Genomic DNA, 18,687 nt, shown 5'->3' on the forward strand with positions numbered 1-18,687 from the left:
TGCCTGGCTCCAAGTAGAAACCAGTCTACCCTGCGTCCCTCCCCAATCAGGGAACATAAGCAAAACTCTGTCCACACCCAAGGAGCCACTTCTTTGGATGGTAGAGGATGTAGCACTCCAGTGACCACAGCAGTTGCCCTCCAAAGCAATCTTACCATGGCCTGGAAAGATTCCTCAGCAAGCGTATAGCAAGCTAGCTGCCAAGCCCAACGAACTGAGTTCAATCCTCGGAACCCACATGGTTGAAGAAGAAATTGAACTCTCAGAGTTGTCCTCTCTGATTTCACATGCAGTGGTGTGCAGTACATACATAAACAAATGTAAAAATGTAATTCATTTACTACTGGGCTATCATGCTGGGAGCCAATTCCCTCTAGCTTTAGGGTCTGAGGCAAAGCTAACTTTAACACCTGTTAGAAGAGTGTGCTATAAGTGAGGCTGTCTTATGTCTTAGATGTGCCATGATCACACTCTGCCACCCCTCTGCTCGTCAGAGTGGGCACTGCCTTTACCCTTACACACTGGGCTGACATTTCTGGCTCTTAGATGCACCGATCTACTTACAAAGATGTGTGTGTGTGTGTGTGTGTGTGTGTGTGTACACGTGCTCATGTGCATGCACATATGTGTGCTTGTATATCCGTGTACATATGTGCTGAATGCATGCACGTGTGTGTGCATGTGCATGTGCATGTATGCACGCATTCGTGTGTGTTTATGGAATTGCAGACAGCCTTGATTCAGTCACATGCCTCTCTTTCCCATCAGCCATCACACAGGCTGTTGGATTGGAAGATGACTCGGGGTCCGTCCTGTTCTCCTGGTCCCCAAGGACACCGAGTGAGAAGGGTTTGGTATGGGGACCTGGGGAGACATCTGAGAAGCCAATGCCTGGACAGATCAGAGATCAGGGTCTTCCTCAGGGGAATAGAGATGTCTGTCTTCCAGGAAGAGGAGAGGTGACTGTCAAAGTCATGTGGTCCCTTCCTCTTCTCAACAGGCTCATCAATGAGAATGAGGTGAAGCAGTGGCGGGACCAAGCAGAGAAGTTCCGGAAAGGTGAGAGGATCTGCTTAAAGCAGCTATGCTCCTACTCCCCACGCCCTTTCCCGTCCTGCCTGGGACCCCAACTCTCTCCTCTCACTTTCTCTCCGGGCCCATTTCCCTCCAGAACACATGGAGCTCGTGAGCCGGCTGGAGAGGAAAGAGCGGGAATGTGAGATAAAGACACTGGAGAAGGAGGAGATGATGCGGACACTCAACAAGATGAAGGACAAGCTGGCCCGAGAGTCCCAGGAGCTGCGCCAAGCTAGGGGACAAGTGGCAGAGCTGGTAGCCCAACTTAATGAAAGCTCAGTACGCTTAGGGCATCACCCCCTCCCCATTTAAATAGTTGAGCCAGCCTTGTGAGTTTCAGGTCTGAGTGGGTGGAGTAGGTGTGGGGAGAAGACAAGAACCCCAAGATGAGGGAGAAGAAAAAGGACGATCTTGGGCCACAACCACAGTGGCTCTTTAGTCCATATGGGTCAGCACATTATGTTAACAAGCAAACGAACACACATCCTTTGGATGACATGGCTCCCAGAAGTGTATCTTGGACAAGAAAATGCAGATAGAATTTCTGTCCCTTCCTTTTGGCTGGATGTCTTTGTGCAAGGAGGATCCTGTACTGCTGAATGAATGCCTCATCCTGACGTTTCTCATTGATGGTGTGACTCTGGTTGCTGTGTGTGTGTGTGTGTGTGTGTGTGTGTGTGTGTGTGTGTGTTGGTGAGTGGCAGAGAGAGAAAAAAGGGTAATGTGGAGCTCAAGATGCCTGCCTTTCTTTATCTTCCCACAGACCGGCCCGGTGTCTTCACCACCTCCCCCTGGAGGTCCACTCACCTTGTCTTCCTCCACAACAACCAACGATCTGCCTCCACCCCCACCTCCTCTCCCCCTTGATAGCTGCCCACCCCCACCCCCACCACCCCTCCCTCCAGGAGGGCCTCCCATCCCCCCAGGTGCCCCACCCTGCTTCAGCTCAGGCCCACCCCGGCCTCATGACCCCTTCACCAGCAATGAAGCCCCACTCAGGAAAAAGCGCATCCCCCAGCCTTCACACCCATTGAAGTCTTTCAACTGGGTCAAACTGAATGAGGTAAGGCACTACGGGACTGGGCAGGCCCACGGTCTGCACCATGCTCTTTGCACAAGGCATCTTGATTCTCCTTTGGGTCAGGTGTTAGGGTGGACATGATGGGTACTGAAGAGGGGTTTGCTGGAGTCAGGTGGCTCAGTGTCCCCACTGAGGGCGCCAACACTGGGAGGAATGCTTATTGTAGACCTTATATTTACTGTCAAAGCCACTTGCTGATGAACCTGTGTTCACTGAGAAGCAGACATTAGGGAGATGGCTCAGTGGGCAACAATAAGAGCCTGTAAGAATGAGAGGCTGAACTTGAACCCATCATCCACATTAAAAATACAGTTATGGGTGTTTATGCTTTTAACCCCAGCATTGTGGGACAGAGACAAGGGATCCCAGGAGCTTGCTAACCCCATGGCTTAACCAAAGATCTACCTCTAAAAGTGACAAGGTTTCAGTTCAGTGAGAGATCCTGTCTGAAAGAATGAGGTGGAGATGATGAAGAAAGAGATGGCACTGCCTTCTGAGAGCTTTGGGTCTGACTGACTAAGATATGTAGCCTGAAGTGCTTACAAGTCTGGAAGATGGGCTAAGAGAGGAGTCAGCCCCTAACCCATCCTATGGTGCCTCTAATTAACTGCCACAAAGGAAATCACTTGCCTGGTCGGTTACCATAGCTTGATTGACCATCATGGTATCGAAGATTCTGAGTTATTACAGCACTCAGGCCACCTGGAATAGCATTTCAAAGCTAGACCCTTAACGCTTAAAGACTGAGCTGCCAACCAGGGAGCCTGCATGGGACTGACCTAGGCCCTCTCTATATGTTACAGTTGGTAACTTGATCTTCTCGTGAGACTCCTAACAGCGGGACCAGGGGCTGTTGCCTGCTTTGGGGACCCTTTTCCTCCTACCTGGTTGTCTCCTCCAGCTTCAATACAAGGGAGGGGGTGCCTACTCTTACTGCAACTTGATATATCATGGTTGATTGATATCCAAGGGAGGTCTGCCAAATTATGAAGAAATATGGGAAATAAGTGGATTATGGGGGGGGGCAGATGGGAGGTGGGGGAGGGGCTGAGAAGACGAGGTAGGGAAAACTGTGGTCGGGATATAAAAAAGAAAAAGAATACACACACACACATACACACACACACACATACACACACACACACATACACACACAGAGAGAGAGAGACAGAGACAGAGAGACAGAGAGACAGAGAGAGAGATGTAAATACAGATATAGACTATTTAGATATAGACATAGGTAAAGAGATAGATAGATAGATAGATAGATGATAGATAGATGATAGATAGATAGATAGATGATAGATAGATAGATGATAGATAGATAGATAGATGATAGATAGATAGATGATGATAGATAGATAGATGATAGATAGATAGATGATGATAGATAGATGATAGATAGATAGATAGATAGATAGATGATAGATAGATGATAGATAGATAGATAGATGATAGATAGATGATAGATAGATGATAGATAGATAGATAGATAGAATAGATGATAGATAGATAGATAGATGATAGATGATAGATAGATAGATAGATGATAGATAGATAGATAGATAGATGATAGATAGATAGATAGAATAGATGATAGATAGATAGATAGATGATAGATAGATAGATGATAGATAGATAGATAGATGATAGATAGATAGATAGATAATAGATAGATAGATGATAGATAGATAGATAGATAGATAGATGATAGATAGATAGATAGATGATAGATAGATAGATAGATAGATAGATAGATAGATAGATAGATAGAGATAGGTGTAATCTCCTGACAACTTCTCTAGTCAGCAGCTTGACCTGTGCATGCTGCTTTGTGATGGGGCAGTGAGAAAGACATGGACCAGGAGCACATGAGCAGGCAACCCACATCCTAGAACCTCGAGCCAGAAGCTTTGTGGAAAGCAAAAGATGTTAATTTGTACTCGCAACTTGTAATTTTTTTTTTAATGTAGTAAGGTAGGGCCAGTGAGATGGTTCAGTGCATAAAGGTGCTCGCTGCTAAGCCTGGCAATCTGACTGGAATCCCTGGAACCTATAAGGTGGAAGGAGAGGACAGCCTCCTGCAGGTTGACTTTTGACCTCAACACGTGTGTGGTGGCATTTGTGCCTCCCCCACAAAAAAATATAAAGATACTTTTATTGGAATATAAAGAAAGGGCTAAATAGATAACTCAATTGGAAAAGTACTTTCCACACAAGCCTGGGGACCTGATCCATAGCACTCACAGGAAAACAAGAGAAGGAGGAGGTAGAAGAGGTGGAGGAAGTGGAGGAGTAGGGGGAAGAGGAGGAGGAGGAAGAAGATGGGGAGGAAGAAGAACAAAAAGAAGAGGAAGAAGAAGAGGAAGGAGAAGGAGGAGGAGAAGGAGGAAGAAGAGGAGGAAGAGGAAGAGGAAGAGGAGGAGGAGAAGAAGGAGAAGGAGAAGGAGAAGGAGAAGGAGAAGGAGAAGGAGAAGGAGAAGAAGAAGAAGAAGAAGAAGAAGAAGAAGAAGAAGAAGAAGAAGAAGAAGAAGAAGAAGAAGAAACAGACAAGATCATCAATAGCTTCTCCAATATTGTCATGTCCCAGGAACCTGGGCTAGAGATGACAGAGTGTTAGAAAACTTAAATTGCATAATTTAGGTGGCTATGCCAGGGAGATATGATGAAAGTTATGATGTGGTGATTGTGAGAAAGGCCTGGACCCTAGGATGCTTCCATGGAGGGATGAAAACCTTGGCCAATGTGGAGACAAGCTGTGTTTGGGGAGCAGTGAAGGTTGAGGCGACTGGCTTGCCATATTGAATACTCAAACGTTTGAGTGCCTCTATCTTCTCACTGACCTCCACAATGACTAGAAGCTTTCCTCTCATGGACCTCCCCACTCCCACCCCTGTATAGGAGACACTAGGTCCCCAGGTTACCCCACTGCTTCAGTTAGCTCCTCTCCCTGACTTCCTGACTCAGTTCCCATCCCTTCCTCTATCTCTGCCTCTCAGACCTTCCTTTCCAGGAGCCCAGTTGCGTTTTCTTTTTCTAGTCTCTTCCTCTATCCTACATGTGTGCTCCTGTGTGTGCACTCACACACATGGACACACACACACACACACACACACACACACACACACACACACAGTGGTTGTTTCCACCACGAAAAGAATCTGTCTGTGTTGGCTTTGGCCAGTTGCCTGTATCCCTTGCTGCTGTGAGCTCCCCAGCTCAGCATTCCACAGGAGGGTCCCTGGCCCTCGGAAGGCCACAGGAATGTCTCCTCCCTCTCGACTCTGGCCTAGCCTCCCCTTTTCAGAGTTTAAGAAAACAGAAGTGAGTGAAAGGTACACTCTCAACTCTGAGGAGGAGATGTAGGAAGGGGTGGTAGGGAGGTTGCCTGCTGGCCTCTAGACAGATGGAAGTAGGTGACTGGGTAATTTTAGTCCCAAAGGCTAATGTAGATGAAATGAGGACTCTTGGAAGCAGGGCTGCACAATGAGGAGTGCTCTCCTATCCTGTGCTTGCCCTCCACGCTCCCTTCCTCCTGACCGACCGTCAACACAATGTTACGAGATTACTGGTGCAGTTTGGGCTTCTATAGACCCTAGCACAAGGGTCCTCCAAAACAATGGGATGGTGCCTTAACTGAGACTGTAAACATCTGGGCCCACTGCAAACATAAAAGATGGTCATACCCTCCCTGACTCTGACCAAACAGGAACTTGAGGCGTTTTGCTGATCCGAGCAGAGTTACTACATGGGGCCAGCATGTCCCAGCAGTTGGCACATGTCCTCTTTCTGGGAACCAAGGAAAGTAGGAACAAGATCCCGGGAAAGAAAATGACCGTCTCAGACCCAGGAAATGCAATCTCTGCACAGGCCCTGACTATCCCACATATATGTGAGCTGTAATGCTTTCAAGGGCTCCAGTCAGAGAACGGTCTGCGGTGTACCCTCAGAGTGTTGCCTTTAGCTTAATAGAGCCTCAACTTTCATACATGTGCCCCGACACTCCAGCCCTTGCAGTGATTTCTCAGATACTTCTATATGGCCTCACATTAGAGGGAGAGAGGACAAGGTGTCTTCTGTCTCTATCAAGAGTATTGTAGAAGAGGGACATTGGAGAGGGGGTGGTGTCATTGGACTCCTTTCTGGAAATCTGAGAGGTTGGCCACTGGAACATGTGCCTTTGGAGACTAGTGATGTTAGGGAAATCTTGGTGGCTCTGTCATAGAAGAGCCAGGTCAACCATGGTCCTTCTCCCTACCCTGACTCTCAGGAGCGTGTCTCTGGCACCGTGTGGAATGAGATTGATGACTCGCAGGTATTTCGGATTCTGGACCTGGAAGATTTTGAAAAAATGTTCTCAGCATATCAGAGGCACCAGGTAAGATTGTACCCTCTTTTCTCTTGGACATTGACATTGCACACACACACACGTGAACAGGCACACGCACACACATTTGTATATGCATGTGTGCACGCATGCATGGACGCACACATACACATCTGCCTACAGAGATGTTAAGGCTATAGGGACGAAGATGCATGTTGCTCCATGCTATTTCATGGGATCAAGACAGACTGGGGCCTGGGAGGACCTGCTGAGTCTCTGTGTACATGATAGCCAGTTTCTCCAGCCACAGAGAATGGAAGGGGAGTTGTTTTGTAGCCAGATACAGGTCTAAAATGACCTCCAGGGGTACTGGTTGTCATACCTCATCTTCTAATACTGAGTGACTTTGAAGATGTTCAAGGCTCTGGAACCTGAGTACAACTGTCCTGCCTGGGGGCCTTCCACAGGTCCACTTGGTGATGACCGTCAGGGGCCCTATGGCCCTTGCTTTCTCTGCACGTCTTCTAAGGTTCACATGCTCATTTTTTTCATCTCTGCCTGGCCCAGGACTCCAGCTTTGAGCACTTCCGGTATATTCAAGGGTCCTGAGCTCTGGCTGGTGACTAGTTGCTGAGGTCCGCCTTCCACAAGACTGCAGAGGGTACCCTACTTTGCTTTTTACCGAGTCTAGACCCGGAGATGACTCTTCGTGAGGCAGTTAGAGCCAAGGTCATGTGGGGCCCGGCCAAAGGAGTGGTGTAGAGTTGACACTCTAGCCCTGTCTTGGGGTTCCAGATAAAACAACTGATTATTTATTTGATTTAAATGTGTGTGTCTGTGACATCTGATCCTGTGCTCTTAACTCTAAGCAGCATTTTGGCTCATGCTGTGGTTAAGCTGCCCTGGTCATGGGCAGTAGTCAAGGCTGCAGGAGCTGGGAAGAGTTATGTGAGCACCTGTGCCCTGAGTAGGACAGGGTAGGGTGAAGTGTACATATCAGACATAGCAAATGCATGTCTCTTCTTCACTTGTGAGTCACTCTCTGGGCTCTTGAACTTGCCTTTCCAAACTCCAAGGGCCTGAGCTAGGATGGGAGACAGTCAGGAAAGAATTCATATGGGACTTAAGGCCTCCCAGCTTGCTGAGAAATGAGTCTTTCTTAAACCCTTCTGATCTGTCTGCTTCATGCTGCAGGTCCCACTCCCTCATAGCTCACCTGGGCCTAGCTTACAGCAGCATCTAGAACTAAAGTCAAGCTAGAGCAATGCCAAAAGTCAAACACCTGCTCACTACCTCTCTGCATCTTAGGGCCCCAGGCTTTGAGCCATGAAGCAGAGAAGGTCCTGAGTCCTCTATGTTCTAGGTAGGGTCTGAGACCCTGGCTTCTACTCCATCAGTGTCAGGAAGAAAGATACAGGACAAGCTGTGCTCCCCGGCCCTCTTAGACATCAGACAGGCAAAGAGAGCAGCAGATTCAAGGTCACCTGCTTTTCCTGACTCAAAGATGGGGACTATCGGAGGCTTCTTATTCAAGTCCATGGACTGATACAAAGTTCACCTGGGTGGAGGAACACCCTCTGTCCATTCAGCAGGTTCTCAGCAGAGGCAAAGAAAGAACTACTGCCAAATATCAGCGTCCTAGTTCTCATGTTTGGGGGCTACGTGGCCCAACTGGGTGCCTCCTTGGTCCCCAAGTAACGGGGCTGCCTGGTGTTTGTTTCTTTGGGTTCTGTGGGTGCATGTCTACCTTGAGCTGCTGTCCACAGCTCTTTCCTGGTTCCTGTCTCCTGTTCCTGGGGACACAGAGGACAGAACAGATACCAAGGATGCCTGCATTTGTCTTGATGTTCTCTAGTTCCCCAGCCTATTGACTAACATTGTGCATGTTTAATTCTCTGATGGCTGTGGCTGCTGCCTGCCTAGGAGCTGATAACTAATATGATTTCTCAGCAGGTGAGTCACTCTTGGGGCTCTGAACGTTCTGTCTCTTACCCACTGTCCTGGGCTGTAGCCTGGAACTGGGTCCATGAGAGGAGGCTTGCCTGCACTGTCTCCAGCCTTTATCACTCATCCATGTAGGGTTGCATGCAGGAGGGTTCCCAGAGAGAGAGAGGAAGTGTGAGAGACGGAGGGACTGCGAGCAGACCTCTGCCAGCTGCGGAGGCGAGTGCCTACAGAACTAAGAAGGCTTCTAGGTCTATGGTATCAGCTACAGGTGCCAAGGCAAGGCTTGCCAGCATGGTTACACATGCCGGGCACTGCACAACTCCAGAGGGGAAAATCCACAAAGACGATGGCGTGCCTGGCAGGCCCTGGAGTTGTGTGCCTTGGAACATGTACTCTCGGAAAGCCTCTAGCTGTGTGCTAGAATGGCTCCCGTGTCTCTGACCAAGGGGTTCCAACAGAAGGTTTGGGCTCTTTGATTGCTGCCTCCTGGTACTTCAGAAGTGATTTCAGTATAGATTCTGCCTGTCTTTCCATATGACCTTGTAAAACCCTTTAGTCCTGCCACATTGAGATAGGCTGGAAGTCTCCAGGAGTTAGAAACTATGGGCTTATGGGAGTTTGAATCAACTTCCCATCATAAGCTCTGGGTGGGTGTAGATGTCTGATAAAGCAGACCATATTGCCTAAAGCCACAGAGATTGATTATGGCTTCCATTTGGACAGCTCCTTCCCTGGCTTTCTAAGAGAGCTGAGCTCTAAGGAGGACCCTTCACAACCCTCCATCTTTTCTAGCCCAGGGTGGTCCTAAATTCTCTCTTAAGAGTTGGTGGTTAAACACCCTACCTCTCACATCCTCTCTTTCTCTTTGTTTGCATCCACTGGGTTAGGGGCATCCCCACATGGAAAGAAGGGTGGGTCTGGGTGGTGGGCCTGAAGATTAATGGCATCTACCTCACTGGTCCCTCTGTAACTCAACATTTGCAGAAAGAACTGGGCTCCACGGAGGACATCTACCTAGCCTCCCGCAAGGTTAAAGAGCTGTCAGTCATCGATGGTCGGAGGGCCCAGAACTGTATCATTCTTCTCTCCAAGTAGGTGCTCACCTGTAGCAGGTAAAGGGACGCCTCCCCCCCAAAAAAGTCCCGAATGAGTAGTGGAGGGACTAAGATGTGGATACGTTGGTGGTGGAGTGCTTGTTTGACTGCCCAGTGTGCACCAGGCCCTGGGTTAATTCTGAGCACTGCAAAACAACAAATATAGACATTGACCTGCAGGCCTGAGGAAAGGTGGTGGAGGAACTGGGGGGTGATGCTGGCCTTGCCTGTCCGACTTCCCCTGGAGGAGAGAGAGGGGTGGATGCTGATCTAGACCTCTACCCTACAAGCCCATGTTAAGCAGCAGCACTGGGCTCATCAGACAGGAAACTGTCCGGTTTACGAGGCTCCAGTTAGCATCTGCCAGTGGAGCTGCCCTAAGCCCATGGAGGGCCAGCTCCGCTTAGGCCTGGGAGCAGCATGATCTCAGCCTGCAAGCATTTCCCTGGGCTTAGGAACAAACAAGCAGTATCTGTGTTAACAGCACAGCTTCTGTGTGGGGGCCTCCCCCAGGCAGGGTCAGGGGCACCGCCCCAAGCTCTATTCTTAGTGCCGCCTACGGCCTCCTCTGGGACATCTGCCCCCTCTGCCCTCCCACAAGTTCCCTGGCCTGAGTTTCTTCCATTGAGTGGGGTGGTGGTGGTGGTGGTGGCTGGTTCCCTAGAGTCATCAGTGGGTGTGTACCTGGAGGGGTGGAGAAGGACTATGTAGGGGGATGAGTGGGGGCTCCTGGGAGGCTAGTGGGAGCTGGATGGGAATTGGGCACTGTCAGAGACAGAGAGTTCTGCTGCCCCTTGCTCTGTCCTCCCACGGAGATGCTGAAGACATTTGAGGCAGCAGGGAGGAGGAAAGGGAGACTGTCAGAATGCCTCTGCCTGTCTGTCTTAATCTCCTGTGTCTCATCAGCCCTGAGGAAGATCAAGCAAACCAACGGGGACTCAGGCTTTGATGAAAACTAAAACACTCATTATTGGAGATATGGAGTGAATCATATTTCCTCTTTATTAAAATTAGGATCTATTATGAAATTGGCCTGGGAAGGCTTCATAGAGGAGGCGGGAGAGCAGGTTCAAATTGAGGGCTGGAGAGGAGAAGATGAGGCCATACTATGGAAAGAAGCCCCAGAGGCTGTCCTGAGGGCCAGGCCAGACTACTCAAGGTGGATTTGTTGTAGGTTGAAGCTTACTAATGATGAGATACGGCAGGCCATCTTGAGGATGGATGAACAAGAAGACCTTGCAAAGGACATGTTGGAGCAGGTGAGGACCCTCAGGGGAGGGAAGAGGCCAACCTGGGGACAACTATGCCACTTTCTACCCCATCCCAGAAAGGCTGAAGCCCTGAGGTAGAAAAGACTTGGATCTGAAGGCACTGAAGAGGTTTCAAGAAACTCCCCTGGGCTAGCCTTTCCTACAGAACAGACTGCCAGAGAACTTTGTGGTCCCAGCAAAAGTCTCAAGGAAGAGTCAGGGTACCAATGGTCATTTCCTCATCAAATTTCCACGTCAGTTCATTGATGGTGCCCTTTAAGAAAGACCTGGCAAGTGGCAAACATGCATGCTGCCAATTGGAATTATTTATTATTGTTATTATTATTATTATTATTATTAAAATGAAGAGCACAGTTGTCAACCATGCATGAAGTCCTGGGGTCCATCCTCATGTCCACAGAAACTTAATGTGGTGGTGCACATCTACAATCCCACACAAGGGCTTGAGGGCAGCCTGGGCTTCATGAGACTCTATCTCAAGAGATGAGCTTGGCTACTGGAGGGATGATGGCTCAGTAGTTAGGAACACTTGATGCCTGCACAGGACCCAGGTTCATTTCCTGGCACCCATATGTTTGCCCACAATCACTCATAATGCCAGTTTCAGGAGGTCAGGCTCCCTCTTCCTACCTCTGTGGGCACCAGATCCACAGGTGATACAGGCATACATGCCGACCGAACACCCATACGCATCAATTAAAATAAATTTGAAAATATTAAAAAAAGAAGAAAAGGAGCCGGCATCAATCAAAGAGTATGTTATTTTTTTCCTCAGGTGATTGCAAGGAATAGTGTAGGTAATATTTTCCATGAATGTTATAATAAATGGTGTGTGTTCGTGGGAAGGAGCACTACAGATCACTGAGGAACTAGCCAAAGAAGCAGTTTGAAAACTGAGCTGATGACTTGAACCATGGCTTTATGGAAGACGGTGCCTGGCAGCCTGTGAGCATCTGAAGGGTCCCAATGTCAGTCGTCACCAGAGAAACAGCAAACCACAGGAGAGGAGCATCACACTCCCACCCGTTAGCCAAAATTAAAGACCGACAGCCATGTGTTGATGAAGGGATAGCAGAACTGGATTTACCAATCATCTCACTTTACAGACCTATTATTGGGCAGGCACATTAAGGCTAGGCACATGCTAAAGAGAGGCCACTATGAATATTAAAAGACATATACAGACATAATTTTAGCAGATTGATTTATTAAACCTCCCAGAGGGTGAGCAACCCAAGTGATTAATTAATAGGGAAGAGAATAAACTGACTGTGGGACATCCCTTCTGTGGAATACTAGTAAGCAGTAAATGAAGACAAACCAGTGTATACAGCATACATGGGTCTCAGAGGTTATGTTGAGTGAAAGATGCAAATTGAACATAGTGATGTAGCTAATTTTCTGTGGCTATGACAAAATGCCCGAGACCAGTTAATCTATAAATAAGAGTTGACTTGGCTCATGGTTCTGAAAGCCAAGAGCATGGTGCTGGGTCTGCTTGGCACCTGGTGAGGACTTGGGCTGTACCAAAGCATGGTAGAGGGCATCATGGGAGGAGACAGAGCAGATGCTATAACTTAGATTTCTCTTATCAGGCCACTAATGACGTTACTAGGAGCTCACTCTTGGGCCCTCGTCTAACCTGAATTACCCCCAAAGGCTCTCCTGCTAGACGTCATTAACCCATGAGTTGGGCGGTCTCCATGTGTGAACTCTAGATGGATACTTTCCAACCACAGCACAAAGGCTGGAGAAATGACTCAGGTGCTAAGAGCGCCGGCTCCTCTTATAGTCATGCAGGGTTTAGTTCCCAGCACCCACTTGGAGGCTCACAGACCTCTGTAACTCTGGTTCCAGGGGATTTGATCCCCTCTTCTGTTCTCTGCAGACACTGCACAAACACGATGCATTTGCATACTCGCGTAAAACACCCAGGCTCACTACGTAGCCAGGCTGACCTCTAAATTGACAGGTAGAGCAGGTTTGTTTCAACTTGCTAGGTAACTCAAGCTTGCTCGCCTTCGACTTGTTATGTAACCCAGGAAATCCTCAAAAATTGGTAGGTAGCCCAGGTTGGCCTTGAGTCCTTCTGCCTCAGCAGGCCCCTCCTCACACTGAACAAAGGCAGCGCATGAACTTCTCTACAGCCCCACATTGTACGGACCGTTCATCTGTTTCCCATCTGACTCACGCCTGCCTTTTGCAGCTCCTCAAGTTCATCCCCGAGAAGAGCGACATCGACCTCCTGGAAGAGCACAAGCATGAGATTGAGCGGATGGCGCGCGCAGATCGCTTCCTCTATGAAATGAGCAGGTCAGAAGGGCCCTGGGCATGGCGGGAAGAGGGAGATTTCAGGGCTAGGCTCTGACAATAGGGCGCCAGGTATAGCGGGAGAAATAGGGTTCAGGTAGCAGCTCTGGTCAAGGAAAGGGAGGGAAGAATCCCTCAAGAAGAAGCTGGGTCCACCAGTGACATAACTCACTATGTCCACAGGATCGACCATTACCAGCAGCGACTCCAGGCCCTCTTCTTCAAGAAGAAGTTCCAGGAACGGCTGGCTGAGGCCAAGCCCAAAGTAGAAGGTAGGGCTGGGGCCTGCAGCGCACATGAGGAGTGGGGACGTGTCTGGGGATTGGTTAATGGGGCAGAGAGAAACGTCTGCCTTACCCTGACCTCAGAGAGATGCCCAAGACAAGCAGAACATTTAAAAGTATGACATTTACATTTTGCATCAGGGTTTCATGTGGCCTAGGCTAGCTTCCAGTTTACTAGGTAGCTGAGGCTAGCCTTGAACTCCTAATCTTCCAAGTGATGGGACTACAGGAGTGCACCACCAACTTGGAACTATAATTATTATAGAGAATGTTCTTGTTTATGTTGGCTTATGTGCCAATCACATGATGCTTTCCTCTGCCTTGGCATCGGCCCCCCAGAGGAGCGGGTAAGAAAATAGGAATGCAGCCAGCATCCTTTTGGGGTCTGGCATGCCCAGAGTCATCCACTCTTTCCTACTTAAGAAGTGCTGGGTTCTACTGGGCATGTTTGCGTTAATGTGAGCTCACCGGAAGGCAGCCAGTTGCACAAGGTGGTCCCTAGAGGTGTCTGGTGATAGAGGCCTCCTCCAGATTGCCGTTTCTGAGATCCTTGAGGAATGCTGTAACAATGTAGATGCTTGCTGTTTTTCCAACTGATCCCTTCTTCCCCCATTCCCCACCCCAGTCCCTCGTCACTCAGAGCTCCTGTCAGAGACCTATCCTTGGGGCTGCCTGTGGGACAGCAGAGGAGCAGGGCTAGGGAAGTTGTGGGCAGGATGGTAAGCAGATATGTGCACCTAGCAAGGCAGAAGCAGGAGAAACTGTTTGGGGGCTCACTTGGGGTAAGTACAAAATTTACATGGCAGAACAAAACACAGCAAACAAACAAACAAACAAAACAAGAGACTGTCTTGGAGGCTCAGGGTGTCAGGCTAGGGGCAGAGCAGAACATAGGCGCCCCCTGCTGGGGGCATAACAGGACATAGGCGCCCCCTGCTGGGGGCATAGCAGGACATAGGCGCCCCCTGCTGGACATTCTCTGAGATGCCTAGTTCAGAGGGCAAGCCAGGGCTTTCTCAAAGGCTGCTTTGGGATTTCTGGAGTGGGAGTTTATAGAGATGGCAGGAGTGTTCAGTATGTACACACACATGTGTGCAACAAGGGATTGCAGATTGTTGTTTTATAACAGTAGAATAGAGCAATCATCTGTGTGGTATCTCCTTCCCTGGTGGTGGGCAAGGCCTTATTTTCGTCTACACCCTCTTTCTGCTTCAAGCTACTTTAGGGGCGTTCAGGCTAAGCTGTAGGTGTTCCACTATTTATGTATCTTACGTCAATGAAGCAAGTGTGTGTGGCGGCCATTTGGAATTATGGAACCAGAGTAGCTTAGGCACCCAAAGGATTCATGTTAGACTGTTAGTTGCTCCAAGGAGCAAGTGCCTAAACTTCAAGACTCAGCCAGGATGTCCCATAAGGTTTCTCTTTAAAATCAAGCTGCACAGAGAAAGACTTGCTGGAGAGAACAAAAATATTTGGGGGGGAGGGATATCAAACTTCTATAGGCGGGATCCAAAAGACATCCGTCCACTAGGGATGACTGCTGTCCCTGAGGGGCTGGGGGCGGGGAGCATACCTGAGAGCATACACACGCAGCCACATCATTGTGCTTGGCTGTTCAGGAGTTGAGCTTCTAGGTCTCCCAGAAGGATTCCTGAAGTGCCTAAGACTGAGCCCACCTCAGCTGGGTGCTGAGCCATCGGCACCCACCTCTCGCCCTCCAGGACGAGGCTCCGGGGAGGGGAAGTTGCTTCCGCGAGGTTTACCAAGTTTGACAAATTTCCCAATTCCGCTTTGAACCTATTCTCCCTATGAATACATTCATTGCTGAGTACACCAAAATTACCAATTCTCATTACAAGTAGATGCACTAAATATAGCCCAGATGAATGTGCCGCAAATGTAATATCCTTACGGATGCATCCATGAACGCATTATTCTCACAAGCGTCTGAAATGTCAGCACTGCAGACGGCAGTTTTCTCATCTCCTGATTTCCTCTCAACTCTTATCATTTTCTGTTTTGCCAACATTTTTAGCATTTTTTTTTAAAGGCTACCCCATCGTAGATTTTTCAAACAGCTCATCAACCTTAGAAGAACTACCCCTAGCCACGTAAATTGCTGAGGATTTTTGCAAGTAGGTTTTGTTTACTTTTTTTGGAAAATGAACTTTTTATTGCAATATAGCACATACAATACAGCTGTTCCCCCTGGGCGATTCGTATGTCTCTTCCTTTCCTGTCCACATAATCAACTCAGGTCAAGAAACTGAATGTGCCTTGGCTCTGAGTGTATCCCTTCTGCTCCTCTGATTGTGAGAGTTCGCCTTAACAGTGAGCCATTTCTTCAGCCAAGCCCCTTCCCCTGACCCCTGATACAGGGTCTCTTTACATAGTCTGACAGTCTTCAAACTGACTATTTAGGCCAAGGTGGCATCAAACTCACAGAGACCCTCCTGCCGCTACCTCCCAAGGGCTTGGATGAAAGGCGTGGGCCACCACCGCCTGGTTCCAGCTCTTCTTTGTATCCCCCTTCCAAACAGTAAAAACATGTCCCCTCCCGGGGAAGCTTTCCTCTCTCCTCTTCAGAGCTAGCTTGACGTCTGGATGAGTTTTTCTGTTTTGTATTTTCTATAAATGGAACGGTGTTTTTTGAAGTGATTTTCTGATTGCTTTTTTTTTTTTTTTTTTTTTTTTGGTTTGTGCCTTAAGAATTTCCCCCCAAAGGTGGTGGGGGCTGTTGATCTAGACAATGTCTGCCTTACCGTTTGCTAAGGCCCCAAATGGCAAACTTAAGTTAAAGGTCACCGAAGCTCACCCTGGGGAACCAATGAGGGGTTACTTACAGGAGTGTGGGGGACTACAAAGCAGCTGTACTGGAAGGTCTGTGCCTAGCATGGATGATGGCTTCCCCATGGCTGATAAACGGAGCCCCTTCCCCTAGTCTTTTCCAGTTTACGTACTCCAGCTCCCACACTCCCGCCCAGACCTCAAGGTCACTCAGCAATTAGGTCAAAATTGCATACAGGTGTCTGGGGGAGTGGATGGGCACGTAATGAGAGTTCCAGGACCCTGCTTGATCCCTCTTCCCTGCTTCTATGAGGGAACACTGACAGTCAAGAAACTCAGTGGGATTCACAAGCAACTGCAACTAAACTCCTGAAGACCGTGGTTGTGGGACTTGGAGGGTACTACTGTACAACAGCTTAGCAATCTTTGAATTCTCCCTAGAGATACATGTAGAGGGTGGGTATGCAGTTTTCAGCGCTATGTTTTATTCCACTATAAGGCAATTTGTGTGTTCTGGTTTGTAGTTTTGGGGAAAAAAAAACTGGGCTGGGGGAGCTGGGGAGATGTCAGGTTGGTATAGTGCTTGCAGTAAAGCGTGAGGACCTGACTCCAGAACTCACATTTCCAAATCCTGAGAGCTGGGCGTGGGGGCATGCCTGTAACCCAGTGCTGTGGATGCGGACTGGCAGATCCCTGAGGCTCCCAGGCCAGCTAGCCTAGCCAAAAGGGCAAGGTTTGGGTTCACTGAGAGAACTTGTCTCAAAAATAAGGGGAAGAGTGATTGAGGAAGACATATTTCATGTCAATCTCCAGCCTCTGTATACACACATACACAGATATACACAGATAAACAGAGATATACACACATATACACAGATATACACAGATATACACAGATATATACACACATATACACATACATATACTTATACATATACACATGCATATACACATACACATACATATACACAGATACATACATGTGTGCATACACACACACACACACATACACATGCATGCACTGGGAACAACCTAAGTGTGCACTCACAACAGGGTTGCTTTGCATTCATAGAACGTGCGTCTGTGTGATCTAAGGGCTTTCTGGACAGCCTTCACTTATTTCTTATTTTTATAATATCTTCTTCATGGCTACTTATTTTTTTTTAAACTGTCTTTGAAAATTCCTGCAAACTTTTTGTCTGGGATTTTCCTTTGTATGTGATATGTTTCTGTGTTCACTCTGTGTGTGTGAGTGTGTGTGTGTGTGTGTGTGTGTGTGTGTGTGTGTGATGTGCACACATGTATACACACTCATGAGCGTGCATGCAGAGGCCTGAGGAACCTCAGACATGAGGTGTCCTCCTCTCTTTCTCCATCTTGCTTTTTGAGACAATCTGTCACTGTACCTAAAACTTGTCATCTGGGCTGTACTGTCTGGTTGGGAAGCTCCCAGGATCCTCTTGTCTGGCTGCTCCCCTTTCTCATTAGGTGGCCGCCCTACAAATGGAGATGTCTGGCCTTTTCCATAGGTGCTGAGGTTTGAACTCAGATCCTCTTGCTTTCGTGACAAGTGTTCCCACCTATGGGAGCATCATCTTTCAAGAAGGTCCAAGAGCCTTCATTTTATCTTCATAATGAGCATCTCCTGGCATTCCAGTCCAGCATCGCCAGAGACTACAGGGTGATCTAGCCCTCTTGCCATTATCTCAGAGCACAGGCGCTGCTGTCTTCTGAGAGTGGTACCCTAGATTGTTCTCTGACATGCAGTGTGCACATACCTACACATGCATGCATACACCTGTGCATCCACATGAACATACAATCTAGGATTTCAAAATGTGTCAAACATCCCATAATAAAACTATTTAGAAGGCACAGCATTTGCTAGGTCTAGGAAAATTGCCATATTCAAGTATATGTTCAGAAAAGTATAAAAATCTTTATGTGCGTGGTGAGATAATCTAAGTCATTCAAGGGGCTGTCTAATCTGAGGGTACGCTAGCTTTGTCCTGAAGGGGAAAAATGGAGGGATCTGGACCAGAGTGGATAGCCTCTACCCGAGAGTTGAAAAGGTAGCCCCTTCCATCATTCTCCTGAAGAGCCAGGAACCCTGCTACCCTGGCTCTGTCTGTGTAGCATCCTGAGCTGTTCCTCTTCCCCCAGCCATCCTGCTGGCCTCCCGAGAGCTGACCCTCAGCAAGCGCCTCAAGAAAATGCTGGAGGTGGTCTTAGCCATCGGCAACTTCATGAACAAGGGGCAGCGTGGGGGTGCCTACGGGTTCCGGGTAGCCAGCCTCAACAAGATTGCTGACACCAAGTCCAGCATTGACAGGTGGGGACCTGTGAACTTCCTCGCCCTGTGTTATCCCATCTGAGACTCTCCTTCCTCTCTCTAACTCTCTTCGTTCTCTTCATTCTAGCTGTTTTGTTCATTTTTAGATATTTTAAAGACTTCTTTTAGTGTGTGTGTGTGTGTGTGTGTGTGTGTGTGTGTGTGTGTGTGTGTGTG

The 18,687-nt window shown here is 48.3% G+C and overlaps 1 protein-coding gene across 2 annotated transcripts in view; it reads left to right on the top strand.

Annotated features, from left to right (window-relative positions):
• Positions 1-18,687, top strand: part of Daam2 (dishevelled associated activator of morphogenesis 2) — a 119,128-nt gene that overhangs the window by 88,992 nt on the left and 11,449 nt on the right. The window contains exons 12-20 of one of the 2 annotated variants that reach the window (XM_028766576.1): positions 1,001-1,059; positions 1,172-1,356; positions 1,841-2,140; positions 6,429-6,536; positions 9,417-9,523; positions 10,701-10,785; positions 13,004-13,110; positions 13,291-13,379; positions 18,342-18,510. In XM_028766576.1, coding sequence (XP_028622409.1) covers positions 1,001-1,059; positions 1,172-1,356; positions 1,841-2,140; positions 6,429-6,536; positions 9,417-9,523; positions 10,701-10,785; positions 13,004-13,110; positions 13,291-13,379; positions 18,342-18,510 — 1,209 coding nt within the window. The remainder of the gene's footprint in view (positions 1-1,000; positions 1,060-1,171; positions 1,357-1,840; positions 2,141-6,428; positions 6,537-9,416; positions 9,524-10,700; positions 10,786-13,003; positions 13,111-13,290; positions 13,380-18,341; positions 18,511-18,687) is intronic. The other variant, XM_028766577.1, reaches the window with a different exon arrangement.

Source organism: Grammomys surdaster, unplaced genomic scaffold (genome assembly GCF_004785775.1).
Source record: "Grammomys surdaster isolate TR1022 unplaced genomic scaffold, NIH_TR_1.0 169, whole genome shotgun sequence".
NCBI lineage: Eukaryota > Metazoa > Chordata > Mammalia > Rodentia > Muridae > Grammomys > Grammomys surdaster.